Consider the following 23,575-nt stretch of genomic DNA (forward strand, 5'->3'; position numbering starts at 1 on the left):
TGGTCAATGGCGCCGGGCTGAAGGTAAGCGTTTGCAATCCGTTCCAAAATCGAGTTGTCTTATCGACTATGGGGGAAGCGGGCTCGGGCGCATCCGATGGTCGATATGGATGGTGGCATTGGGGGTTCGACTGCACGGCAACATGATTGCCTTGTCCGGCTGGCAAACGGCGTGAGAAGGGTGGAGGAGGGGAGTAAATGGAAAGAAAGAAAGGACAGAGAACAGCGAGCGGCGGAGAGTTGCAGCTATTATTATTTCAGCGCTGGCCGAGTGTAGAGCCGGGCCGGGACATTGGGTGGGCTTCACTCACATCAGAAAGAGAAAGGCGCTGTGAAACCATTCGTGCCAGCTCATCGTGCATTAGAAGCTGTCATGGTTGAGTGGATGCGCGTGCTGATTGGACGGGCCTCCGCAGCCGCACTTGACCCTTGGCGATTCCCCAGGTAGGGAGAGCTGGGCAGACATTTGGAGCAGAGGGTATGTCACGTGATTTGCGTGGATCGGAATACTGTGTAGGCCCGGGGAGCAGATACTCCCAAGCTGCGTCTGATGCCCTGCTGACAATAATCAAGGATAATCTCGCCATATTCGAAATAGTAACAAGTAGGTACGGCTCTTCGGACGCAGTCAGTACTCAATTCAATGTTGTGTTTACAGCGACGTCACATGTTTCCATTGTGGCTTGGCTTGGCTTGGCCTGGCTTGGATCGTGGCTGTGCCGCCATAATTGCGTCGTCATCATGGACCTCACTCTGTCTCCTGCGACGTAATCCCCTCTCCGCCAAACCGTTGTCGTCGAGCTTCCTTGCCTTCTGAAGCAGCATTATTTGCCCCTCTACCCAACTGCATCGGCTCCCTGCTTGCTATCCCGCTTGCTTCCCAGTTTCGCCTTCCCGCTGTCGTCAACCGCCAAGCATCATGCCCCTTGTCCCCAGGGACTATTACGAGTATGTATTCCTCCGCTTCCACTCATTCGCACCATTTGCACGTCGCAGTCTTCCACCTTTACCTTTTGCACATTCCGCCCTATATCATCGAAACTGAACCATGGCTAGGTGCTATTACGACGGCTTCGGCAGATACCGCTGCCGCAGTGCCTGGAACGACTGGGTCCGCTGGGTCGTCCTCGTCGTCGTCGTAGTCGCTTTCTTCCTCCTCTTCGCCCTCTGTTCGTAAGTTGGCACCCACAGATGAGTCCCATGTCGAATCATCCGCTAACCTTTTCCCGCCTCCAGCTGCATATCCGCCCGTCGACGCCGCAAGGCTGGCCGAAACCCCTTCTACGGTACGGGGTGGATGGCCCCAAATAGCAACCAACCCTATACTCAGCAGCCCTACTACAACAACCAGTACAGCCAGCCGGCGCCGCCTTATTCCCCGCAACCCCAGCCCAACCAGCCTAGCTATGGATACTACAACCAATCCCCCTACGCTCAGCAGCAACAAGGCATCGAACTGCAGTCTCCCCAGGCGGCATACCACAACCCCGGTGCCGACCATGTATACACCCCTCCCCCGGGCCCCCCACCGAACAAAGCGATGGCGTGATTCGATAGATGACGAGAGGGACTTTTGACGCTTCAGGGAAGCCTGAGTTACGGGATTGGAGTTTCAAGGATGCGGGGTGTTGGGTCTCTTCTTCCTGGTGGCTTAATTGGATCATTGAGGTGAACTGGGCGCGGGCGTCATGGTCCCGCGATAGATGGATTCCCCCCTGTTCTATCCTTGCCGCCTGACGGCAACGGTCATCTTTTACTCTTGGCTGAGGCCATAATACGTATCTGTCTCCATGGAACTCTGCTTTCAAGTCTCGCACTATTGAACTTTGACGTGTGACGATTCATGCTCTGTCATTTTGCTGCTCGACATCACCCCCATACGTTACCACGCAATCACTCATTGTTGATTATATGAGCTGATACATCTGCTATGGTGTGGCGTTGCTCGACTTGCTACCCGGCATATTTTGACGAACATGGGCAGTGATGTTCGAGGTAAGATCCTTTTGTCCTCGGACGGAATTGCTGCTTGGAATCTACTGGGAAACAATGACATGTCATGCTTGGAAATGAAGCACGAATGAGCAACTCCCTACTCCATCCAAAGACTCCTGAATCCATGCCGAAATGTCGATGCTCCTCCCTCACAGAGTCTCCCAGCCACCATTGTTGATGTCGCCTTCCAACCGCCTCGCAATCAGGCTCTGGATGCCTCCCTCCAGCCACACCTTCCTGAGCAGCACATCGTACCGCTTCTGGTTGAGGAAAAGCTGGTGGTGGCGCCTCAACGTCGGATCCACCTCGCCATGCTTGTCCAGATACGGCGCCACCGCCCACGTGCCGTTGTTCTGGTTGAGGAAGAGTACCATGCACTTGCGGATGTTGATGAAGAGCCCAACCGTACCGCCGCACCTGTTACCACTTTTGCGTCAGCGCTCCATCCATCTTACGAAGAGAAGAAAGTACTCACTTGGCCTGGTGCTTGTTGCAACCCCCCTTGTGCCCGTCCGTCATACAGCACACCCCCTGACTGCACATAATCTCCCCGCAGAACAGACACACGCACGGATCCGTCACGTCCTTGCCCGTCGTCGGGCACCGGCGCCGAATCGCCTCATCCGTCAGGCTATCGTAGTTCTTCGGCAACCCCACCAGCTCGAAGATCCCCGGATGAGCCAGCGATATGCTGGGTTGCGCACCGCGCTTGCCTTCGCGCGCCCACATCCAATGCCGGATCCACACGTACACGACGTACCGCGTCACGTTTCCCGATTGGGCCGTCGAGTTGAATGCCTTGAACATCTCGTCGAGGCTGGGTAGTTTAAGAAGGGAGGAGAGCCGCACGAGTTCTGGACGGTCGGCCAGTTCCGACGCGACGGGGGGTAGCTCCACACCGTAGCGGACGTGCATGAGGATGGCGGCCTTGCGGACAAACGTCAGAGCATATGTAGACGCCATTGTGTAGATGAAGTCGAGGAAATTGCGGTCGTTGAGACGCTCGGGAACGGGGACAGCCCCGTTCTCCACATCGACAATTGGAACCTCCACATCGGCCATGTGGTAGATCCAGGCGACGAATCGCTGGAGGTCCTTCAATTTCTCAGCCTCCCCACCGGAGTTCCGGCTGTCCACCTTCTTTTCGGGGTTGATGAACTTCTCCGGGTTCTGGAAGCGGGATCCCGTCGCTTCTACCTCAAGACTTTCCGACCCAAAGGCCAAAACCACTCGGACCATCTCTGCAATGTAGCACAGGTGAAGGACGTGATGAATATCAAAGCCTTGGGCAGGTACAAGGCAAACAGAGGCTTCCGAGAGGAACATGAACGGATCCTGGACGAGCAAAGGAGCAATGCCCTTCAATTCAAACGGCAAATTATTCGGCTTCCCTGGGAAGAGTTGTCGAAGTTGTCTGGTTTGGGTCTCAAGGAACTCGTCTAGAGTCTTCGTGGAGCCCTGACTTCTTATGCTTCCCACAGCAATGTAGGATAAGATTGTTTCCGAGTAGACGCGTAGGTGAGTCAGTGACTGAGGGGAGATTTTGTCAAGTAGTGTTCCTCGTGGATGGTCTGAATCTATTCCTCGTTGAGCAATCTCAACCGCTGCGATAGAATACCCTAAAGCCCGAGCTAGGGAGTCCGTGTGCGTTAGGTCTTCGATCACCGATGCCGGGGTATGAGGGTACGAGAATGACGAAGGTATCGCGTTGACCCGGAACGTATCCCGCAGCCGCTGGTACACTCTTACAAGTTCCGAGATGGAGAGATTGTGCTGCGATGTTGAGGTACTCTCCGGAGGTAGGACAACGGGGTCACGCGGATCCTCATGCTGTATAGGCAAAAATGCCGGAATCTGGAATCGATGAGTCGGCGGGGGTTGGGGGACAGGCATACTGATGAAGCCAGGGGTGACTATGTCAGGAAGGCGCTTCGCGACGGGCTCAATGAACTCCTGGAGGCCATAGTCCAGCAAGGCACGTTCCAAATGAGCGCGCTCCACCGAGGCGTCCCAAACATCTCCCGGACCCTTGTCCCCCTTTGAGCTTTCAGTAACAGCCCTCACCGCTAACCAATCGTCAAACAAATTCTGGGTCTCCAAGACGCCGGGATATGAGACCTTCTTGCCCTTCCAGATGATGGGAAGGAACATGTTCCCAAGCGCTTTACAGAGTGGACACATGAATTCTTTGAAGTCCGGTCGTTCAGGGTGGTTTCGAGCAATCTGGCTGACATGGCGCCTTTGCGTGGCTTGGAGATAGACCTCGAAGCAAGAGTAATGCATGATATGACCACAACCGGTCGACACCGGACCGCGCTTTGTCTGCGTGCATGGGAACCCCTTACCAAGACCTTGTCGTTCTGCAAGCACCCGCTCACCGGTGGACGTGATCTTTTCGACCATGCGTCTGTTCTTTCCTGCCACGCCAAAGGGCCGGATCGCTTCTGCGGAATGATCCAGGCTTGTTGGCGTCTGGGTCACCTCTTCAACCCAATCATCGTCTTTGAGGTCCGTAAGTCGAAGTAGAGCACTCTGTGACACATATCCAAACGTTCCGTAGAGACGCTGATCGTTAGTCTCCTCCTGGCAAAGGATACAAGTACCTGATGGATACTTCACGATTTTCTCCGTCTCTGTCCCAGACCCGCCTGCGCCAACGTCGGAGTCACTGTCACTCACATCTCCCCAATCAAACGTTTGATTTGCCATGAATTTGCCTTGTTGCTCCTTGAATGACGCCATGACCCTGGCTTGCCTTTCCAAGGCTAGTTTTTTCTTCAATTCCTTCTCCTGAAGGGTGATAGATGCAGGCGAAGCTGTGTCCAAGCGGTCAGCAGGGAGGTGCAGAGCTTCAGAAGCGACTATAAAGGTGTTCTGCTGCCGCTGTCTCAAGCGATGCAAAATCAGCTTGATCTTGGGTTCACAAGATTTGAACTCTTCTCGCTCCAATAACGTTTTCAACAATGAGAGAATGGTTGGGTGATCAGGAAGGCCGACATTGGCACGTTTTGTGAGCACAGAGGTGGCGAATGAACCTGGTGCGGATTGAGACCATTCATGCTGCTCAGATCTGTCTTCGAGGATGGCCACGAGGAGGAGTTGAAGCACAAACGACACGTAGGATTCAACGCGGGTTGCTGGTACACTCGGAGTGACGGACGACGCGACCAAGGCATATCCCAGCGAGTAATAAATAATCTGGGTAAATAGCGGTTGCCTTGTGAAATCCGAGAGATGTTGGAATACTCCGGAGGGGATAGGCTTGAGCCTGGGTTCGAAAACGATGTCAGCGGCTTGTTTGCCGGTCTTTTTCGCCATGTAGTTCTTATAGATTGTCTCCGCTTCTTCGCGTTGATTCCGGGTGTATTGGTGGATATAAGGATCGATCAGCTCGATATACTGCTCCTTCAGAACAAAAGTGCCCGTGTCTGACAGTCCCTCCGGAGCTCTGAACGTTGTCATCTCGTTCAATATATCTGAGAACTCGTCCGCGTTCTGAACGCGGTCGGATAAGCGGCTAGTCAAGTCCGAGAAAGAGAGCGGCTTGAAACACAGAACATGGGCGATGTCTTTCCGTATCGCCGTGATGTGCGGGTCAACGTCATCTTCAGCCGGCACAAGATGCGTGCGGTCGCTTAAAAGGATCACGAGAAGATGTACAAAATCCTCCACTATCTCAATGACCTGTGTGTCCTCGAATCTGTCCTCATGCTTGATTTCTTCCCGGCTGTACTTGCCAGTCATCCAGCCCAGGACATCAAAGCGATCAACCATCTGTGCCAGAAAGGCTGATGGATTGCACAATACCAGGGCGGTTTGTAACAAAAATATATCTCTTTGGTATGATGTGTCTCGCTGGGATACGCTCCTGTACTGGGTCATCTGATGGCGTAGGGTGATGCCATTTCTCACCCATAGTCCTGCCCTCATCTGAGCCAGCCATGCACACACTCTGAGAGGGAGGTCAAAGAGAGCCAACAGATATTCTTCGGGCAAGTAGTCGGGTATAGGTGCGGCTAGGGCGGTTGGAGGTTCCTGCAGTTCCGGCTGAGTGAACAGGAGTAAGCCAAGCAAATCATCTCGAGGCATACTGCGTGCGCGATCAATGAGCCAGGATAGCATGTAGTGTAGGGCATGATGGAAACTCATGCACTGCTGCGAAACAATGTAATCGACCACTTTGTATGATGTTCCCATAAAAGTAGCAGGATCAGCATCGAATTCGAAAACTTCCAGAGTCTTGAACTTCGTCTCCGATTTCAACTCGGCTTGATCGAAGCGTTTCCGTTCCACCCCCAAAGAGTTGATTATGGCAACCCTAGCTGCTGCACGGATGGCGCGCCTTATGTTTGTCGGATCTTCGTCCGGACGCCATACGAAAGCCTCAGAGAACTGTCTGCACAGCTTATTGATTTCCCGAGTGATCAGAGACGCGCTGATCCACGCCTCACTCTCATACTCCACATGCTCGCCCACGTAGCGAACGTTGGGACAAATGCCTTGATGGAGCTTCACGAGGTCTAGGAATTGAAGCAGATACCGCTCTTCTTCCCGTATCCGTTCTCGAACATACGCCGAGCCAATAAGATACTTCATGTCCAGGAAGAAATGGTACATCCGTCGGTTCGTTACAGCCCCTTGTTCGAAAGCCAAAGTGGCAGTGGGGTTGATATTCCAAGGATAACCGACCTGGCGAGTGGTAAGGAAGGTGTACAATATTGCCATAAGATTCGTCAGGAAGTTGCCCCGCTCAACCACCTCAGCTGTGATGGACGGCGTTGTAAGCATTTGTAATGATAAGTTGATAATGGAGTGGTCCGGTTCCCTGTCTGCAATAAGGTAGAGCTGAGCCAGTGCGGTGTATACTCCAGCGAACCTCAGGCCTAGCAGTCGCTTGAATTCAGGAATCGTGACAACCGTGCTTATGAAGACGTCTCGCACTCCTATTCTGAGGTTCTTCCACATCCTCAAATCATAAAGAATCAAATGATCGAGACGCAAGCGTTGCCAAATATCTTCATGAGGAGGAATGCCCGGCCTCTTTCCAAAGCTTTCCGGCGTTTCGAGCCAATACCTCGGGGGGAGCAAACGTTTGGTCGGTATGTTGTGTATCCGCGGGGTCTCTGGTACTAACATCGAGGGTTCTGCATGGTGCAAGGGAGGTGCTGCAGCGGCGGGCTCAGTGTCTGAGTCCACAGGTGTCAGGTTGCCTGCGGGCCGCCGTCCGTCGTCGGGGGGAGGTGCATACGCTGGGTGTCCTGCAATAGTAGCTCCAGAAATATCCAGAGCTTCATCCGGACTATCATAAGGCTCCATCTCCACGTCGCCATCTCGATCTGGAGCAACGGCCGCAGCCAATTCGTCGATGTCCATGCGTTCCGCCGCATCACCAGCGCTGTCGCCCTCACCTGTCTGGTCTTCTGTCTCGTCCTCATCTGATCCCGTGGTGTCATCATTGGCAGTATTCTGCCCGCCTCGCTGTCGTGGAGGCCTTGCTGCTTGTCTTTCCATCGCCATGAACTGGCGGAGGACTTCACCACCGATCTCTGCCTCCATTTCTTCCACTTCGTGGTCATCAAGACCATCCTTTCCAATGCTTTCATGCGATGCCACACTGCCGACCCTCCATGGCTTCAAGAATTCTTCGCACACGGTACGACGGAGTACTTGGCTGTCAGGTCCCACGCTGCATCCGGCAATATCGGATATCCATTCGACAATGGTTCCAGCCATCTGCTCACGGAATGTGTCTCGAGCGGACCGGATTGTAACCGTTAGTTTGATGTCTTCGATGATCTTGGCCATTCTTAATAGTTCCTTGATGTCGGTGGAATATGTAACGACACTACGACCGATCTCGTCAACTTCATACGCCTTGGCTAAGCCGAAGGCAAGCTTCTGTTTGCATGCCCGGGCAACTTGGTCCCGTACATCATTGACAGTATGCTTCTCGTCGTTCCAGAGTACCAAGGCAAACTTCTGGTTCGGCTCCGGTTGGTCTCCGGGATCATACCAATGTGCTATTAGCCGTGAGGTGCGCTCATCCTCGCGCACTGATTCTTCTGTCTTGGGCAAGCGAAGCTGTTCCGGAGAGCATGAGAATACGTCCACAAGATAGTCAAGGGCTCTTGCAATGGTCAAGCGAATGCTCTCAAGGAGCTCAGCTGGGAGCGAAGAGCCTTCTTTCGCCTTCCCGGCAGCTTTCGAGCCGGCATCAGGCAAGGCCGAGTGGATATTGCAATGTACAGGGCGGACCCAGGCTTCATCATCACCACAATCACAGCAACCCGAGTTTCCGGGGGAGATGTTGATGAATATCTGATGGCCATCATGGTCTGAGGCATCGAAGCAGCGAGCGCACAGCACGCAGGTATCGTCGGTTGTACACGTTTTGCACCTATACGTGGCCTCGCCACTCTTGAAAATGTGCCCACATGGCTTTCCCCGTGCCGCGGCAGTGTATTCGGCCCCCTCGACAGCGCCTTGGGCGTCGCGCAAGCTCCACGTCGTTTCTGGGTCTGAGGGCGGCCCGCCAGGGAACAATAGCGAGAGGTAGTCGGCTTTGTGGGCGGCAAGAGATCGGAAGAGGCCTTGGATGAGCTCTCGCTTTGCTTCGTCGGTGTAGAGACAGTCGTAGCGCTTGGGCAGCTCGCAAAGTAGGGCACAGAGCTGCTGCTCTTGCGTCGACACCAGCATAACGTGTGGAGCGGTTGAATGCGGGGACGCGGAGATAGCCAGCGAGGTTCAAGTGTAGGCCTGGCGGTGTTGTGAAGTCTGTGAGAGTTGACGGCGAATGGAGGAGCTGCGGATCAATCGTCATCGGAGCTCCCCCAGGACCTGCGTGCGCCTCACCGCGGCACCCCAGCTAAAGACGGTGTTGTGGATTCCTAGGTGCGACTTTATCTTGCGGGACCACCAGAGTCAAGTTTATTATACGGACTGCATATGACGGCAAAGGGGTCCAGAGTGCTTGTGGTGGTGGAGGGGTGCGCTGCAACCTAACGTAGCACGTGAGCTAAAGCGGCGGGGGTTCGCATAGGGCTGATTATGCCAAGAGGTAGTTGAAGCCTCAGCTCAGGACGGGCACCGTCGGACAGTGCAGCTTTTTGAGCAGGGAAACTCGGATGTCATATCCAAAGCGAGGTAAGTGCCCAGATGCCATTCATACCTGGTCCTGATTCATCCATTGCCTATCCTACGGAGGATCACAATCGCAATGTGACAACGTGAATGACTACAATCTGCAACGGGAACTGACTTGTTGGACGCTGTAGAATACACCAATATACAGTGACTGTCCTCCTCCGGACCCGCACTGAGCCCCGACTCCAAGTCTAGCGCCCTATCTTACGGGTTCAATGTGGACGGTCGTTCCCTATCATTCCTCCTCCTCGTCCGCCTTCTGCACATATCTGTGCTTGATATCTTTCCATTGGCGCTAGCGATCCCGTCAGTATTCGGACTCTTGTTATTCAGAATTGTGCACATACACCCCGGTTGATGGAGTCCCAGATTCTGTCTGCTCCCTGATCGAAGGCCCTAGCGCGGTGGTCAGTATTGTTCTCCTGCAATCAACGATATAAACATGGCGTGACATACAGCTGCATGCCAAAGGCTGAAACAAAGACGGTAGCCAGCATGGCCCTGTTACTCCGGAAGAAGAGGCTGTCATGTGTCATTAGTACGTGCGGATGAGGGGATGAGGTCGAGGCCGCCTTGCTTGTAGATGGTGGATGAGGTCTGGAGCATATGACTTAGCGCGGCTGCCTGAAAGTTACGGGGCTTTCAATTGACTTACAGTCGACATGTTGAGGGCGCACAAACACGGAGAATTTGTGTAGGGAGCAAGGTCACAGGTTTTGGCAGGTTGATCGCTGACGGTTAGGTATGAAGTTGCCCAGCCGGCCCCAGGCTCCGAAAAGAGCCGCACGGGATTTGGTCGGCGAATCTTCGGCTAAACCGTGCCCACACCTTCTCCCCGTCACTTCTCACGGAACCCTTTCAACACTCCACCCAGCCTTACGCCCGACTTTACAGAGCATCAACTTTTGCCATGCCTACAGTCGAGACACCCGTTGTATCAACGTCCGGAATAGCTACCACAGCGAGCGGCGAGCGTCACATCCCCTCTTCCAGGAGGGCAGACGGATCAATACGTAAAGAGATTCGAGTGCGCCCTGGATATCGACCCCCAGAAGATGTAGAGATATATAAGAACAGAACGGCCGAAGCCTGGAAGAATAGGGGAAGCGGCGGTGTACCAGGCGCGGAAGGACTGAAAACTGGCCAAGAATCAGGTAAACCGAGCGCAGCTGCGAACAAGAACGCCAAACGGAGAGAGGCACGGAAGAAGGCTGCAGCTGCTTCCGCGGAGGCGGGGGATGGGACTGTTCGCGGGGCCGAAAAGGGTGGATATGCGCCACAGGAAGCTGGAGGAGAACAGTCAAATGAAAACCCAGTCGTAGTGGATCCGGAGGTACAGAAAGAGAAGGAGGCGAAGAAGCTGCTGAAAAAGCTACGACAAGCGCGGGAGCTGAAAGACAAGAAGGAACAAGGTGCAGCCCTTCTCCCGGAACAATTCGAGAAGGTGATCAAGATCAACGAGCTGATTCGCCAGCTGGAAGGCCTCGGATACAGTGGGGATGGTGAACGAAAGTCGGAGACCTGAACATCGCCAGAACAAGCCTTCATCCGGCCTCAAAACTAAGAGGTACCATACGTGCGGAATCAGTGCAAAATACTGCCTTATTGGGAATTCCCTGGACGCACAATATCCCGAGCCAGAGCTCAAGGCGAGCGACTAGCATGCAATAGCATACTCGGGGATACCTCCTGTCGTGCCGGGGGCATATTGGGACATTGTTTTCAGACGTGTTCAACGTCCTCCAGAGCAAGCCACTTGTCTGGCCCTACTGTCACCGAGTCTTTCACCAAGTTCGCTTCAGGAAGACTCGAAATTTCAGAATTCAAGCAGACAATTCGAAGTCTGAGCTGACAGGAGTTCCTGCTAGAGCAGCTGAGTTGCAGTCTACATGGCACACCTAGTACCCCCAATTCCAAATAGAAGGTCCATCATCCCCTGTTCACGTCTCCCCGAGCGGACGTTGCTTCGTCCGGTACCGTCGTATGACTCCTCGACGAGGCGTTCCTATATAGGGGACTGAACTCGCATTTCGCTTGCTCCGTACCGATGCCGTTTGATTTAGCGTGCAGTTCGATACGATCCATCCATGGGCACAGATGGCATCTGGATACGATGGAGCTGTAAACTCCACATTTCATTGAACAGCATGAACAGGCCCTAGCCACAGAAACTTCCGTCTATGAGAAGACTCGAGCTTGTTGCAACGGGTGTGAGAGAATCTTTTCAGGAGCATTGCGTTATGGTCTAGTGATGAACAACCATTATGGCAACGCCTTAAGTGACGGGACCCTACACCTGCCGTATTCGAGTCTAAGTGTATTATCATCGCAGTACTCCTGATATATCGCGACCCATTGAGGTAACGCGCTCTTCAAGGCCTTTCTTCTTTCTCTCAAGTTGCCGAATCTCCTCTTCCTCCTTGCGTAGATCATTTTCGGACAAGGGCTGGAAGAGAGTAGTAGCCTCAGGCTCAACGTCCCCCTCGTCGGCATCGTCCGCCGCATAATCTCTTGATCGGTTTAGCCTACTCAGCTGAGCAGCCTGTTCAGCCAGGCGGTTTTCATAGAATTCTATGGACGACTGCAGTCTGCTGTATCGCTGTCGAATGGCCGCGATCCTCTCTCGTACTCCCGGTAAAGGGCTGAACACAGTTAGTTGGTTGCATGCCCATCCAACCAGAATAACATACTAGACTCCAAGGAGCTTCTCCGCCCCTTCCAGGAGAGTGTCGACATCTACCTCGCCTTTGTTATTTCCATCGAATGTACGATATCCAAGACCGGTTCCTACCCCTCCCCCACCTCCTCGTCGAATCCTGTCAGCCAATTCTGTCCCAAGAACGGCAGCGACAGCGGTGTTACGTCTCGGCGCTCTGACACCATTGGCGCCGCCTCCGGCAATACTACTATTGTTTCCACCGCTGATGTTGAAGATGGTGTTTCGTCTGTTCGACCCCGCGGTAGGGTCTTGCGCTTTTGGGAGAGGAGGCGGTGGTGGCACAGAGAATAGAGCGCGCTCATGGATCTCTGTATCTCGGATAAAAGTGGTAATATCGTGAGGTTGCAACAGCGCATTCGTGAAGATCTTGGGAGGGGGGAAACTGGCCATTGTGAGCAGTGGACATGAGCTGTGGCATGACAGCCTACGGTAGCTCCGCAATTGAGGCGGCACATAGAGATATTTGCTCAAGATGAGCATCGAGAAGCGTCATGGCCGTCATTCTGCGTGCTTGAGTGTTTCCTTGTTCCCCGACCCAACTGTATCCCTGGGACTGTTCCAAGGTTGTGGTGATGTTGTGATGATCACAATCTTGTCCGCCTTTGTCTTAGTTTCCGCTCACCTACCTCTTCGAAAGCTTAGTTGGGCGCTCGGAGGCGGCCGAACTTTCTGCCGGTAGCAGCAACCTCAGTTACCGGAGCTCAACTGCATGATGCTCAACTTCGCCCTTGCTCACACCTTCCTATCCTCGCATCACTTACCGCTCCGTCGTTCGCCACCTCCAGTGCGTCCCACTGCTCCTTACTTCCCAGCACCTATCTTGTTTAGAGCAGTCACCATGGCAGAGAGTATGGAAGGCGTCGTCACGGAAGGAGATCAGCCCAAGCCGGAGAACGTGGAGCAGAAGACAGTTGCTGGTACGTCGTCTCATTGCACGCAAACATGGTTACTTTTTCTTGCCCCTGCTCCTCTTGTGCTTCGCATCCTCCGGGCCATAGGCGCATGTGCTCAAGCTTTATGATTGCGACTCATCTGGCGGAACTCAAGTATCGCCATCCTGACAGCGCTGACCAGCTCACCAAAGATATCCGAGCCAACTTCGCATTGCTGGAACGTGCCGTCACTCAGTTCGATACCCGCTTCACTCTAAGAGCGCTCCGCTCAATATCGTCATTGCGAAAGAAGCTTGATGAGCGTGTGCTATGCTCCGTTATCGTTCTGACTTATTCTCCAAGTAATGCCACCGCTCGTGTGCTCATCGAGGCGATCAACATGGATGGAGAGGCTATCCAGGCCGTGGTATCACAGTACAAGGACGAGATCATGCAGCAGAAGGGAAGCCCCAAGGAGCCACTACCCGAGGTGGACGTCTATATCGCCATTTTGATACAGGTGAGCAATTTGCGCTTCCACTCGAAGAAACGAGCGGAGCTGATCGAAATTAGGTGTATCTCTATGATCAGAAGGAATTTGAAGAAGGAGCAGAGTTTTCTACACAGCTCGTGGATAAAGTGCGGGAACTGAATCGAAGGACCCTGGATTCGCTTGCAGCGAAAGCATACTTCTACTTCTCTCTGTTCCATGAAGAACTAGACCCTAAACCGCCTTCCAAGCAGTCACCGCTGGTTTCAATCCGAGGAAGATTACTCGCCGCTCTCCGCAGTGCTGTTCTCCGGAAGGACCAGGAGACGCAGGCCTCGGTCACAACACTCCTGCTCCGAAACTACCTCGCGACCGCCGATATCACTCAAGCCGATCTCCTCGTCGCACAAACTCAGTTCCCTGCAACTGCACCAAACAATCAGGTCGCCAGGTACCTCTATTACCTGGGTCGCATACGGGCCATTCAACTATCCTACACCGAAGCACATGAGCATCTCACAAGCGCCACGCGCAAGTCACCTACAACCACCGTGGCAACAGGCTTCTACCAGGCTGCCACCAAGCTGTTGATCGTTGTTGAGCTTCTCATGGGTGATATTCCGGATCGTGCCACCTTCAGCCAGCCTCGCTTAGAACGCGCTCTGGAACCTTACTTCCGCCTTGTCCAGGCCGTTCGCGTTGGGGATCTCCAAGGCTTCTTGAAGATTGTACAGACGTTTGCTTCGACCTTCCATCGCGATGGCACATATACCTTGATTCTTCGTCTGCGGCAGAACGTCATCAAGACCGGAATTCGCATGCTTTCTCTCTCTTATTCGCGCATTTCTTTGCGTGACATCTGCATTCGCCTTGGACTGGAGAGCGAGGAATCGGCTGAATACATTGTAGCGAAGGCTATCCGCGATGGTGTCATTGAGGCATCCATCGACCATGAGAAGGGTTTCATGCAGACCAAGCAGGCGGGAGACATCTATGCGACGCGTGAGCCTGGCGAGGTCTTCCATGAGCGTATCCGCGCTTGTCTCGCTCTGCACGACGAATGTGTGAAGGCGATGCGGTATCCCATGAACCAGCATCGTCTGGAGTTGAAGAACGCGCAAGAGGCGCGTGATAGGGAACGGGAGCTTGCCAAGGAGATACAGGAGGGGGACATTGACGAGGATGATGCAGCTGGAGACTTTGACGGACTATAGATGACCGTAATCGGCGTATGGTGACGAGCAGGTCTTTCTTTCTTTTGCATGCGAGCCTTTTTGGAGAATCGACTCGCGCCTGGGTAGAAGACCCTTGAGCAACTCAGTCATGAGCAAATTGATGGAATAAAGTCAATGCATTCCGTCAGCAGTATTTCTCCAAAACTCCATCACTGCTAGGTGCTCGAAACGCTGTGCAAATCTCGGACTTCTATGCCGGCGGTCCAAATGGACTTCCTCTATTTCAAATCGCTAGATGCTGAACATGTGAGAGCGAATCGCGCTTATCCATCATCATCTCCTCCCATGACCTCAAATCCACTGGTGCGCTATAATAAGCCCTTTTCACTGGTTACAGCCGTACAGCAGCAGCTTTTTTCAACCGGTTCATGACTGCCGCAGCGATATCATCACCCTTTGTATCATCAATACCCTCCACGAAAATAGCTTCGACGCGCTTCTTGTCCAACTCTCGAAGCGCGGAAAAGAGGCCGCGAGCAACACCGTCTGTCTCTCCACCGAGGTTGATATCCCACACTACCTTCAAGGAGGTCGATCGTGCTTCTTCCGGAGAAATGGTTAGTTGCTCGGCGCGAGGGACGTGGTGCTGGATGACGGAGCGTTGGAGATTGGTCAATAGTGGATCCTGCCTGAACCTCTTGGTTCGGAATTGATCGTCTTCCAGTTGCTCTTGGCCATTCCACGTCTTCTCTTTTCTGATGAAAGGCAACCCCATACCCAATGACCAGTTTCTCGTCCGAATCACACCTACAATCTTCAACCCCTCTTCCAAATCCCGGAAGTACGTCTCAGCTATCTCCCTCCGCCTTCTCTCCGACTTGCCATCCGCGGCATCATGTTCCACCAGCACCACCTTCGCCGTGGGCGAGTAATGCCTATACTTCATCCCCGGCGCACGAGGTTTCGCCGCATCCTCCAAATGCGCGTCTTGATACCCCACGACGACATCTTCCCAGCCGGGGCATTTGCGAATCTCGTCGATGCCGATGCCGCCGGGACGGAGTATGGCAGGAGGGTAGGACAGGCCGTCTACGACTGTGCTCTCGACGCCGACTTCGCAGGGTCCGCCGTCAACGATGGTGCGTATACGACCGTCTAGATCGTCCTTGACGTGTTCGGCGGCAGTTGGGGAGGGTCGGGTGGATGCGTTTGCGGAAGGCGCAGCGAGCGGGCAGCCAGCGAGGCGGATGAGGGCGAGGGCGAGGATACTGCGGGGCATGCGGGCGCCGAAGGTGGAGAGGTTGGCTGTGACTTCGGGTGCGAGATGGGACGTTGAAGGGTTGGGGAGGATGATGGTCAAAGGACCAGGCCAAAACTTCTGGATTAAGGGTCGGTAGATGGAGGGAATGGGGTCAATGTTCTCCTGCGTCTGCCCATTGCCATGTCCATTGCTACCTTCTTCCTTCTCCAGGACCTTACCCTCGTGAGAGCCAGACAGAAGTCCCCGCAGCTGCGCAAGCGAATGCACATGCACAATGAGGGGGTTATCCGAAGGGCGTCCCTTGGCCGCATAGATAGCTTTTACCGCAGAGCTGCGTGTCGCATCGGCTCCGAGACCGTATACCGTTTCGGTAGGGAAAGCGACCGGAATATCCGACTCGGCCAGCTCGTGCGCGGCGCGCCGGAGGTTTCTCGTGTCCTGCGAAGCGTCGTTGTATTCAATAGTGAATTCATCAATCAGGTCGCCCGAGGAATAGAACGATGTTTTGCCCAGCTTATCCGGGTCTACGGGGAGGACTTCTGTCTCCATGGTCGCCTTCATCGCTGCTGTGTCCACTGCACCTTCGATAATGGTTGGGTATTGGAGGGTACGACTTCGATCCGGTCTCAGTGCGGGTCCACAGGCAGGAGGGGCACAGGATGTATGCAATGCGGTCGCCTGCGGCCGCTGTGGCCGAGAGTGGAGAGTGCGAATGCAGAGAGAGGAGGCCTTGGTGAGTGGAGCATTTGGAAAGCGAAGGGAGGTTATCAGCATCAGGGCATGTTGCGGTGGTGGAGAAAATAATAAATATGCCTTTGTGAGCCAGAACAAAAAGCTGCACCAAAAGTTCAGCGGGGTGCAGGGATGGGGCTTGCAGGGAAAAGCTTGGTCTGCACCTCACCACAATCCCCCCGGCCGGCAGCGGTAATGTAAATAGAGAAGACCATGGTTGGAATGCTACCGTACATGGACAACCAGGTGCAATCCGTGAGGGAGTTTATTCAAAAGAATCAGATTCCTAACTGACACTACCAATTCAGGTTCGGTTGCAAAAGAGAAGCCGTCTGAAAAAGGCAATGTATCCAGAATAATGTAAACCCTTCCAGGCGCCAAAGCCGCTTTTACAGGAGAGCCAGACACACGTGGGTATTGAGCCAACGCCAACCGGAGCCTCCGCAAAGCCTACGCAAGTAAATCAAAGTTAGCAATGCCCGCAAAGCACAGAGTAGTCTCTACGCCTGGGCCGGGACAGCAGCGGAAGCTTCTGGTGCAGACTGCGACGCCAGTTCTCCGCTCGCGGACGTCTCGGCCCATGAACCCCAAAGCCCCCGTTTACCGCGTATCCGTAGGGGTCCACCAAGTTCGTCTACCGGTTGTTCGACCTTGATGGCATCCTTTGTGGCGAGAACCAATATTTCGAAGAACATCTTGGTTGCCTCTGCCCTGCTGGTGGAGGCCTCAGGGAGCATATCCTGGAACAAAACACTGGCCTTCTGTCTTTCCGACTCGTTGGATTCAGCCTCAGGACCGAACCGCTCGCGAAGGATGTGCACGGCATGCTTAGTTCCCACGGAGATGGGTCCGCTGTCAGCTGGGTGGAGAAGGGGTGCCGTCGTGTCATCGAAGTGGTCAACGGGCGAAAAGGCTTCCTCCTGTTCAAGATGATCCTCGTCCATGGCAGGAATTCCTTCATCACTAGGAAGATGTATGGCCTCCTCCTCGTGGGCAAGAGAGGTGTCGCCACCGAACGGTGCCGCTACACCATCCAGTTCTGTCTCTGTCTGCTCAAACTCCAGCTGCGGGGTCTTTTCTTTGCCTGCTCCGGCGTCTTCTTCCTCGGAACCCAGATCGGCGACACCGCTATCCCGCTTGCGCTTCTGTCCGGGCCGTGATACAACCTCAAGCGAGAGGATTCCTCTAAGCTCAGGCGCCCAACCGCGGCTTCGGCCGTCGCCAAGGATGTTGGAGACGAATCCGCCCGTCTTCTGCATTTGCATCAGAGCAAGCAACATAGGGTCACGGGGGAGGAATGCCGAAGGTTTCAAGATCTTGCTACGGTCGTTTTGTTGCTGCCTGATTTGACTGTTGGGGATCTGCGTTTCCTCATCGGCGTGGAGCAATCTTCTGCGCTTTGCCCTCTGTGTCTGTCGAACGGCCTCCTCCTGCTCTTCATCTTCCAGCTCGACTGCCGTCAGGTTATGCTCCTGCTGGTAGGTCTGTTCCAAATCGCGTTCAACGCTAGAGCGAATGGATGATAGTGGTGAGATGGTGTCGCGTTCGCGCTCCAACCCGGGCACGGCTTCCTCATCTGCAGGCAGCTCAGGCAGAATAGCATCATCTACAGGAAGGCCAATATCGGTGGTCTCCTCCATGCTGACGTCAAGGTTTCCCAGTTCGGTGTGCCCCGGGGCAGGGATTGCACTGGTATCGCCGCCATCCCAGTCCAGGCCTAGATCATCCTCCTCTAGGGGTTTGGGGCTTGAGGCGAGGTCTTCGGAAAGGCGGCGCTCAAGCGGCGCGTTACGTCCTCTCTCAATGCTAGTCCCCTCATCGAATTCAGGATGAGGCTCGTCGTTCCAGTCCAAGCTCAATACATCTGCGTCATCCAACACCATGGGCTCTCCACGGGGTTGTTCGACGCTGCCTGAAAAGAACTGACTGCTGTCCCAGTCTGGGACGGTGGTGTCCTCGAAGCCTAGAGTGGGAACATGCTGCAGGGACTGTGACAGGAATAGAGCAGGGTCAGGCATTGGGGCGAGCAAATCGATGTCGGTAATGACATCCGGCAAGGTCAAGCTGGCGGGATTGGCGATGTGGGACTGATTTCCAGGCAGGTCGATGTTTCCAGGGCGGAAAGCCTGATTGCACACTCGTCAGTGACATGATGCGACCGCGAGGGACAGAAAGCTTACCATCTTGATCTTCATCAGGGCCTCGGTGCAATCATCGAGGAGGTAGCGCGCCTTTCGGCTGTAGATACGCACCACGCCCAGCAACAGTTGGCCGCTGAGACGCAGGGCCATTGGGCCACCGGCGACCTCTGGCCTGACGATGACGGCGATATCATCGTTGATCTTGTCTTGAAGGACCTGATTCTTGGAAAGCTTCTTTTCGAGATTGGCGGCCAGCCAGACGCGGGCTAGCGGGCCCGACTTGGACAGCAGATGCTCTGGGAAAAACATGTCGAGGGTTGACGATGGCGTAAGATGCGGGTTGCGAGATTTGGGCGCCGGCGCAGTGTTGTTTTGATTTGCGGCGCGTCGGCCGGCAGGCAGCCCAACACGGCGCTCTCAATGCTCGAGGCCGCGCAGCAAAACGATGGGGAGAAGGGGAGGGAGAATGGGGCCACCAAAATATATGTGTGCGCACGACAGTGGCGACAACAGCGACGGTGCGGACGGAAGTGTGGAGGTCGGAAGGGGGGACGGTGGGGAGCGAGGAGGGAGGGAGGGAGAGAGGCAGAGGGACGCGGTCGCGGTGACGATTGTTGGGGAGTTGGACTCGCTCGGCGGTGGCTGGAAGGCAGGCACGTGATAATGCTTATGTCAGCCTCCGCCTCCCAACCCCCTCCAAAGCAAAGATCTCTACACAGTATGTACGATATACAGTAGAGCTTGCTCAGTCATCTGGCCATGTAGCTCGCAGGGGAGTACTGTGTATGCATCTACTACATACTCCCTAGCAGGTACTCCGTTATACAGCAACATTTCCCGCGAGCTTCTTCATTCTGGATCCAGCCGAAATCTCCCTCTCGCGTGCTCCTTGCTCAAGTGCATCTTATCAGATCCCATCGTCCCCATCATTTGGCTGCCTGTATTGCCAGTGATAGCTGCGCAAGCAATAGGTATCTGTTCGGTGGTCGGCTTCTGTAGTCTACTATAGCTACAGTACCTACTCCGTATGTACTCGGCAACTGGGGCGGCTCTGCACGACCCCTGGTGGACCCCTGCACGCGAAGGCTTGAATACACCTCTACACAGCAATACAAGTACACCATTTGGCCAACCCTCAAACTGTCTGCCAGATACTTCGTACTGCTGTCGCCATCGCCATTCTCGAATCCCTCCGAACCCCCGATTGGGAGCTCCCATCCCATCGTCTCAAGCCTCCGCATCAATGGCTTAACCCTTCTGCCCTTCGTATCCTCTCGCCCTGAGCTCCGTTCTCTCCGCGCTGCGCTTTCGCCTACCTAGGCCACAGGTGGTCTCTAGGCCATGCCAGTATGTCGAGAGCATCGACGCCCTCTCTGCCGCTGCGTCATGCCTCTCGCACACGTCAGACGAGCACTCGGTCGGAATTGCCCCTGCTGGCGCCTCCAGAGACGCCCCTGAGGCGCACAACGCCTTCGGTATGCCAATCCTGGGCTCCTCTGCTCCTCTGCTCCTCTTCCTCAACCTCGACTTCCAGGGCTAATGCATGTCCTCCTCTAGTCTCCTACTGCCTCGTACTCCCTTCTCTCTGCACAAGAGACGGCCCGGAAACTGGGTACCTCGGTAACCCACGGCCTTTCTTCTTCCACCGCCGCTGCCAGGATCCATACCCATGGGCTCAATGAGCTTCCCCACGAGGAGCCAGAGCCGCTTTGGCTTCGCTTCCTGAAGCAATTCAAAGAGACCCTTATACTGCTCCTCCTCGGATCAGCGCTTGTTTCGTTAGTCATGGGCAATTTCGAGGATGCCATTAGCATCGCCGCCGCCGTTACCATCGTTGTCACTGTTGGCTTCGTACAGGAATACCGCTCGGAGAAGTCCATAGAAGCACTGAGCCAACTAGTACCCCATTCTGCCCATGTCATACGTGCTGCGGTGGACCCCCAACGAGCTCTTCACTCGGCGAATGGGCCTGGTCCTGAGAGTGTCGAGTTGGAGGAGCTCAAGGATGCCGCAGCCTCGCTGGAGGCTGCCGAAAGACACTCCTCCACCATCTCCGCGTCGCTGTTAGTGCCTGGTGATCTGGTCTTGTTCCATACTGGCGATCGGATCCCCGCAGATATCAGAATCACTCATGCTGCCGATCTCACCATTGATGAGTCCAATCTCACCGGCGAGAATGAGCCCGTTCCCAAGTCTCCAGCGACCCTCACCCCGAGCCACGCAGTGTCACGTCCGCATTCTCCCTTCTATTCTTCACCCGCAGCCGGGACCGTTGGTGCCGACATTCGCCTCAACGATCAGAAGAACATCGCATTCATGGGCACCCTGGTGAGGTCGGGTCATGGGCAAGGACTTGTGATTGGGACAGGCGGAAATACCGAGTTTGGCGCCATTTCGGCGTCTCTACAGGAGATTGAAAGCCCTCGAACGCCACTGCAGCTGTCCATGGACCGGCTTGGAAAAGAGCTGAGCTACATGTCCTTTGGGGTCATCGCCTTCATAATGCTTCTAGGCCTCTGGAGGGGTTGGCCTTTTCTCGACATGTTTCAGATTGGCGTGTCCCTAGCCGTGGCCGCCATTCCAGAGGGTTTGCCCATCATTGTCACGGTGACATTAGCACTGGGAGTCCTCCGAATGTCTAAGCGAGATGCAATCGTTCGACGTCTACCTAGCGTCGAGACGCTAGCGTCGGTGAACGTTATCTGTAGCGACAAGACGGGCACCCTCACAACGAACCACATGACGGTGACGAAGATATGGCACTTTGGTGAACCATCTCCTGTGGATGTAACCAAGAAACACGACTCGACTGACCTAGACTCCCCGACCCGCACGATACTACGGATCGGTAACATTGTCAACAACGCACGGCTGCTCAGCCCAGATGCTAGCAGAGCATCTACAGCCGCGGTTTTGTCATCCACCATGGGCGACGACACATCTGCTGCCAAGAGCCGCTGGGTAGGGCAGCCTACTGATGTTGCCTTACTGGATCTGCTTGATGCCTTTGGGGAGGATGATGTAAGAGATAGAATTGGTTCCCGTAGATACGAGACGCCCTTCAGCTCCGAGCGAAAGTGGATGGGCGTGGTCATCAATGGGAGGTCAGGGGCGGAGCTATCGACAGGTCCGGATGTGGCATATATCAAGGGCGCTCTGGAGAAAGTTCTTGACCGGTGCGATACATATATTTCGGAGCACGGACGCGAGATCGTCCTAGACGAGACACGCAGACAAGAGGCCATGAAAGCTGCAGAGCAGATGGCACAAGAAGGCTTGAGAGTCTTGGGTTTCGCCAGCGGTGTTTCAAGGGAAGGTCGACGGCTGGCCAAGAGGGGAGGAAGTGGTACCGTCTCGCCAGCGCCATCCACAGATGGAAGTCCTGGTGGCAATTCCGAGCTCGGGGAAGACGAACACTATCGAGGCCTGATATTTGCTGGATTGGTGGGAATGAACGACCCGCCCAGAAAGGGTGTAGAAAGAGCGATACGGAGGTTGATGGCTGGCAACGTCAAAGTCATCATGATCACCGGAGATGCCGAGACCACGGCTGTAGCGATTGCAAGGAGGTTGGGGATGCCCATCAACTCCAATCCATCCATGGGGCACGCTGTCCTTTGTGGCGGCGAGCTGGACCGGATGAGCGAAGAGGACCTTGCCCAAACCATTGGCACCACGACTATCTTCGCCCGGACAAGCCCTGAGCATAAGATGAAGATTGTGCGTGCCCTTCAGGCGCGCGGGGATGTGGTGGCAATGTCCGGGGATGGAGTCAACGATGCGCCTGCTCTGAAGAAGGCCGATATTGGCATATCCATGGGCAGGCTGGGCACTGATGTGGCCAAGGAGGCCGCAGACATGATCCTCGCAGACGACAATTTCTCGACGATTTTGAATGCCATTGAGGAAGGAAAAGGCATCTTCTACAATATACAGAATTTCCTCACCTTCCAGCTCAGTACAAGCGCGGCTGCGTTGAGCTTGGTCCTGCTGAGCACATTCCTCGGGTTCCAGAATCCACTGAATGCAATGCAGATCCTGTGGATAAGTAAGATTAGCTCACGTCCCTCCATGGAAATATACACGGACTTACATTCTGCAGACATCCTCATGGACGGCCCTCCAGCCCAGTCCCTCGGCGTCGAGCCCGTCGACCCAGCGGTAATGACTCGCCCACCACGGCCCCGCAAAGCCCGAGTCCTTACCCGGCCGCTTCTCCTCCGCGTCCTGCAGTCGGCGTCCATCATCATGATGGGAACACTCAGCACCTACTACCGCGAAATGGCGGTCGACGGCGAAGTCACGGCCCGCGACACCACCATGACCTTTACCTGCTTCGTCCTCTTCGACATGTTCAACGCGCTCACCTGCCGCTCCGAAAGCAAGTCGGTGCTAGCCGGCGAGATTGGCCTCTTCTCCAACAAGATGTTCAACTATGCCGTGTCCGGGAGCCTGTTGGGACAGCTCGCGGTCATCTATTTCCCGCCGCTGCAGAGAGTGTTCCAGACCGAGGCCCTGGGGTTGCTGGATCTGGTGCATTTGGTTGCCGTGGCGAGTTGTGTGTTTTGGGCAGATGAGGCGAGGAAGTGGGTGTTGAGGTGGAAGGGGACGAGGAGCGTTGTGCAAGGGTATAGTGCTACTGTGTAAGCCGGCGACGCATTTCCTTATAGACAGGCGTGTTTGAGATTGCATGGTGTGGTGTTGTTCATGTAAAATCTTCCAATGACGATTGCATAGAGATGTGTATATCCTTCATTCTCCGCCTCTCGTTTTCTTCAGTCGGGTGGATGTCTGGCTTCCTTCTGAAACGGTTCATCTGGGTGGACAGGGGTCTCTACTTATAGATACCAACGCGTGTACGTGGTCATGTCTCCAATGGTATATAATCCTGGCTACGCCTGCTGCTGCTCAGCGCAAGGTCCAAACCACCGATCCATAACATCGAAGGTCAGACCAGAAAACCTCATCATCCAGAATCCATAGAGCAGATGCATGAGATCCTAGAGCAGTGATATCTCCAACAGCAACCAAAGACGTCATCGGCAACA

General features: G+C 54.6%; 9 protein-coding genes across 9 annotated transcripts; 4 read left to right on the plus strand and 5 right to left on the minus strand.

The window, feature by feature from the left end:
- Positions 1-995: 995 nt before the first annotated feature.
- EI97DRAFT_469194 (uncharacterized protein) lies at positions 996-1,646 on the plus strand. Its single transcript, XM_033801702.1, has 2 exons — positions 996-1,172; positions 1,236-1,646. The coding sequence occupies exons 1-2, from the start codon at positions 1,048-1,050 to the stop codon at positions 1,546-1,548; spliced, it is 438 nt and encodes a 145-aa protein (XP_033651493.1). The 5' UTR covers positions 996-1,047; the 3' UTR covers positions 1,549-1,646.
- A 188-nt stretch (positions 1,647-1,834) lies between these two features.
- EI97DRAFT_403251 (RING finger domain-containing protein) lies at positions 1,835-8,961 on the minus strand. Its single transcript, XM_033796502.1, has 2 exons — positions 2,470-8,961; positions 1,835-2,411 (listed from the first exon to the last, which is right to left on the minus strand). The coding sequence occupies exons 1-2, from the start codon at positions 8,688-8,690 to the stop codon at positions 2,144-2,146; spliced, it is 6,489 nt and encodes a 2,162-aa protein (XP_033651494.1). The 5' UTR covers positions 8,691-8,961; the 3' UTR covers positions 1,835-2,143.
- A 363-nt stretch (positions 8,962-9,324) lies between these two features.
- On the minus strand, positions 9,325-9,734 carry EI97DRAFT_435605 (ubiquinol-cytochrome C reductase). The gene is made up of 3 exons (XM_033798899.1): positions 9,594-9,734; positions 9,485-9,533; positions 9,325-9,432 (listed from the first exon to the last, which is right to left on the minus strand). Exons 1-3 carry the CDS (start codon positions 9,671-9,673, stop codon positions 9,373-9,375), a joined length of 189 nt encoding a protein of 62 aa, XP_033651495.1. The 5' UTR covers positions 9,674-9,734; the 3' UTR covers positions 9,325-9,372.
- Positions 9,735-10,047: 313 nt separating this feature from the next.
- Positions 10,048-10,662, plus strand: EI97DRAFT_460634 (uncharacterized protein; the record flags this gene model as incomplete). The annotated part of the gene is made up of 1 exon (XM_033801126.1): positions 10,048-10,662. One exon carries the CDS (start codon positions 10,048-10,050, stop codon positions 10,660-10,662), a length of 615 nt encoding a protein of 204 aa, XP_033651496.1.
- A 798-nt stretch (positions 10,663-11,460) lies between these two features.
- On the minus strand, positions 11,461-12,349 carry EI97DRAFT_452017 (DASH complex, subunit Spc34; the record flags this gene model as incomplete). Its single annotated transcript, XM_033800392.1, has 3 exons — positions 11,461-11,779; positions 11,828-12,238; positions 12,285-12,349. 3 exons carry the CDS (start codon positions 12,347-12,349, stop codon positions 11,461-11,463), a joined length of 795 nt encoding a protein of 264 aa, XP_033651497.1.
- A 233-nt stretch (positions 12,350-12,582) lies between these two features.
- Positions 12,583-14,703, plus strand: EI97DRAFT_435606 (uncharacterized protein). Its single transcript, XM_033798900.1, has 3 exons — positions 12,583-12,773; positions 12,941-13,248; positions 13,302-14,703. The coding sequence occupies exons 1-3, from the start codon at positions 12,695-12,697 to the stop codon at positions 14,430-14,432; spliced, it is 1,518 nt and encodes a 505-aa protein (XP_033651498.1). The 5' UTR covers positions 12,583-12,694; the 3' UTR covers positions 14,433-14,703.
- EI97DRAFT_140079 (translation factor) lies at positions 14,609-16,687 on the minus strand. The gene is made up of 2 exons (XM_033793194.1): positions 16,551-16,687; positions 14,609-16,489 (listed from the first exon to the last, which is right to left on the minus strand). Exon 2 carries the CDS (start codon positions 16,426-16,428, stop codon positions 14,785-14,787), a length of 1,644 nt encoding a protein of 547 aa, XP_033651499.1. The 5' UTR covers positions 16,429-16,489; positions 16,551-16,687; the 3' UTR covers positions 14,609-14,784.
- On the minus strand, positions 16,600-19,110 carry EI97DRAFT_495677 (uncharacterized protein). The gene is made up of 2 exons (XM_033802446.1): positions 18,567-19,110; positions 16,600-18,512 (listed from the first exon to the last, which is right to left on the minus strand). The coding sequence occupies exons 1-2, from the start codon at positions 18,834-18,836 to the stop codon at positions 16,887-16,889; spliced, it is 1,896 nt and encodes a 631-aa protein (XP_033651500.1). The 5' UTR covers positions 18,837-19,110; the 3' UTR covers positions 16,600-16,886.
- A 509-nt stretch (positions 19,111-19,619) lies between these two features.
- EI97DRAFT_140246 (calcium-transporting P) lies at positions 19,620-23,512 on the plus strand. Its single transcript, XM_033793195.1, has 3 exons — positions 19,620-20,002; positions 20,085-22,575; positions 22,630-23,512. The coding sequence occupies exons 1-3, from the start codon at positions 19,877-19,879 to the stop codon at positions 23,172-23,174; spliced, it is 3,162 nt and encodes a 1,053-aa protein (XP_033651501.1). The 5' UTR covers positions 19,620-19,876; the 3' UTR covers positions 23,175-23,512.
- The last annotated feature ends 63 nt before the right edge of the window (positions 23,513-23,575 follow it).

The sequence above is a fragment of the Westerdykella ornata genome, assembly GCF_010094085.1.
Source record: "Westerdykella ornata strain CBS 379.55 unplaced genomic scaffold EI97scaffold_23, whole genome shotgun sequence".
Lineage (NCBI taxonomy): Eukaryota > Fungi > Ascomycota > Dothideomycetes > Pleosporales > Sporormiaceae > Westerdykella > Westerdykella ornata.

Excerpts from the sequence above, each read along its gene's own strand:
- EI97DRAFT_435605 (XM_033798899.1), bottom strand. The coding sequence starts at position 9,673 with ATGACACATGACAGCCTCTTCTTCCGGAGTAACAGGGCCATGCTGGCT. Across the intron at positions 9,534-9,593 it reads TCAGCCTTTGGCATGCAGCT|GGCCTTCGATCAGGGAGCAG; the intron begins GTATGTCACGCC and ends CCACCGCGCTAG. Across the intron at positions 9,433-9,484 it reads GGGACTCCATCAACCGGGGT|CGCCAATGGAAAGATATCAA; the intron begins GTATGTGCACAA and ends CGGGATCGCTAG.
- EI97DRAFT_495677 (XM_033802446.1), bottom strand. The coding sequence starts at position 18,836 with ATGTTTTTCCCAGAGCATCTGCTGTCCAAGTCGGGCCCGCTAGCCCGC. Across the intron at positions 18,513-18,566 it reads CCCTGATGAAGATCAAGATG|GCTTTCCGCCCTGGAAACAT; the intron begins GTAAGCTTTCTG and ends GTGTGCAATCAG.
- EI97DRAFT_403251 (XM_033796502.1), bottom strand. The coding sequence starts at position 8,690 with ATGCTGGTGTCGACGCAAGAGCAGCAGCTCTGTGCCCTACTTTGCGAG. Across the intron at positions 2,412-2,469 it reads TGCAACAAGCACCAGGCCAA|GTGCGGCGGTACGGTTGGGC; the intron begins GTGAGTACTTTC and ends AAGTGGTAACAG.
- EI97DRAFT_140246 (XM_033793195.1), top strand. The coding sequence starts at position 19,877 with ATGTCGAGAGCATCGACGCCCTCTCTGCCGCTGCGTCATGCCTCTCGC. Across the intron at positions 20,003-20,084 it reads TGAGGCGCACAACGCCTTCG|TCTCCTACTGCCTCGTACTC; the intron begins GTATGCCAATCC and ends GTCCTCCTCTAG. Across the intron at positions 22,576-22,629 it reads AATGCAGATCCTGTGGATAA|ACATCCTCATGGACGGCCCT; the intron begins GTAAGATTAGCT and ends TACATTCTGCAG.
- EI97DRAFT_435606 (XM_033798900.1), top strand. The coding sequence starts at position 12,695 with ATGGCAGAGAGTATGGAAGGCGTCGTCACGGAAGGAGATCAGCCCAAG. Across the intron at positions 12,774-12,940 it reads GGAGCAGAAGACAGTTGCTG|ATATCCGAGCCAACTTCGCA; the intron begins GTACGTCGTCTC and ends AGCTCACCAAAG. Across the intron at positions 13,249-13,301 it reads ATATCGCCATTTTGATACAG|GTGTATCTCTATGATCAGAA; the intron begins GTGAGCAATTTG and ends GATCGAAATTAG.
- EI97DRAFT_469194 (XM_033801702.1), top strand. The coding sequence starts at position 1,048 with ATGGCTAGGTGCTATTACGACGGCTTCGGCAGATACCGCTGCCGCAGT. Across the intron at positions 1,173-1,235 it reads CTCCTCTTCGCCCTCTGTTC|CTGCATATCCGCCCGTCGAC; the intron begins GTAAGTTGGCAC and ends TCCCGCCTCCAG.
- EI97DRAFT_140079 (XM_033793194.1), bottom strand. The coding sequence starts at position 16,428 with ATGCTGATAACCTCCCTTCGCTTTCCAAATGCTCCACTCACCAAGGCC.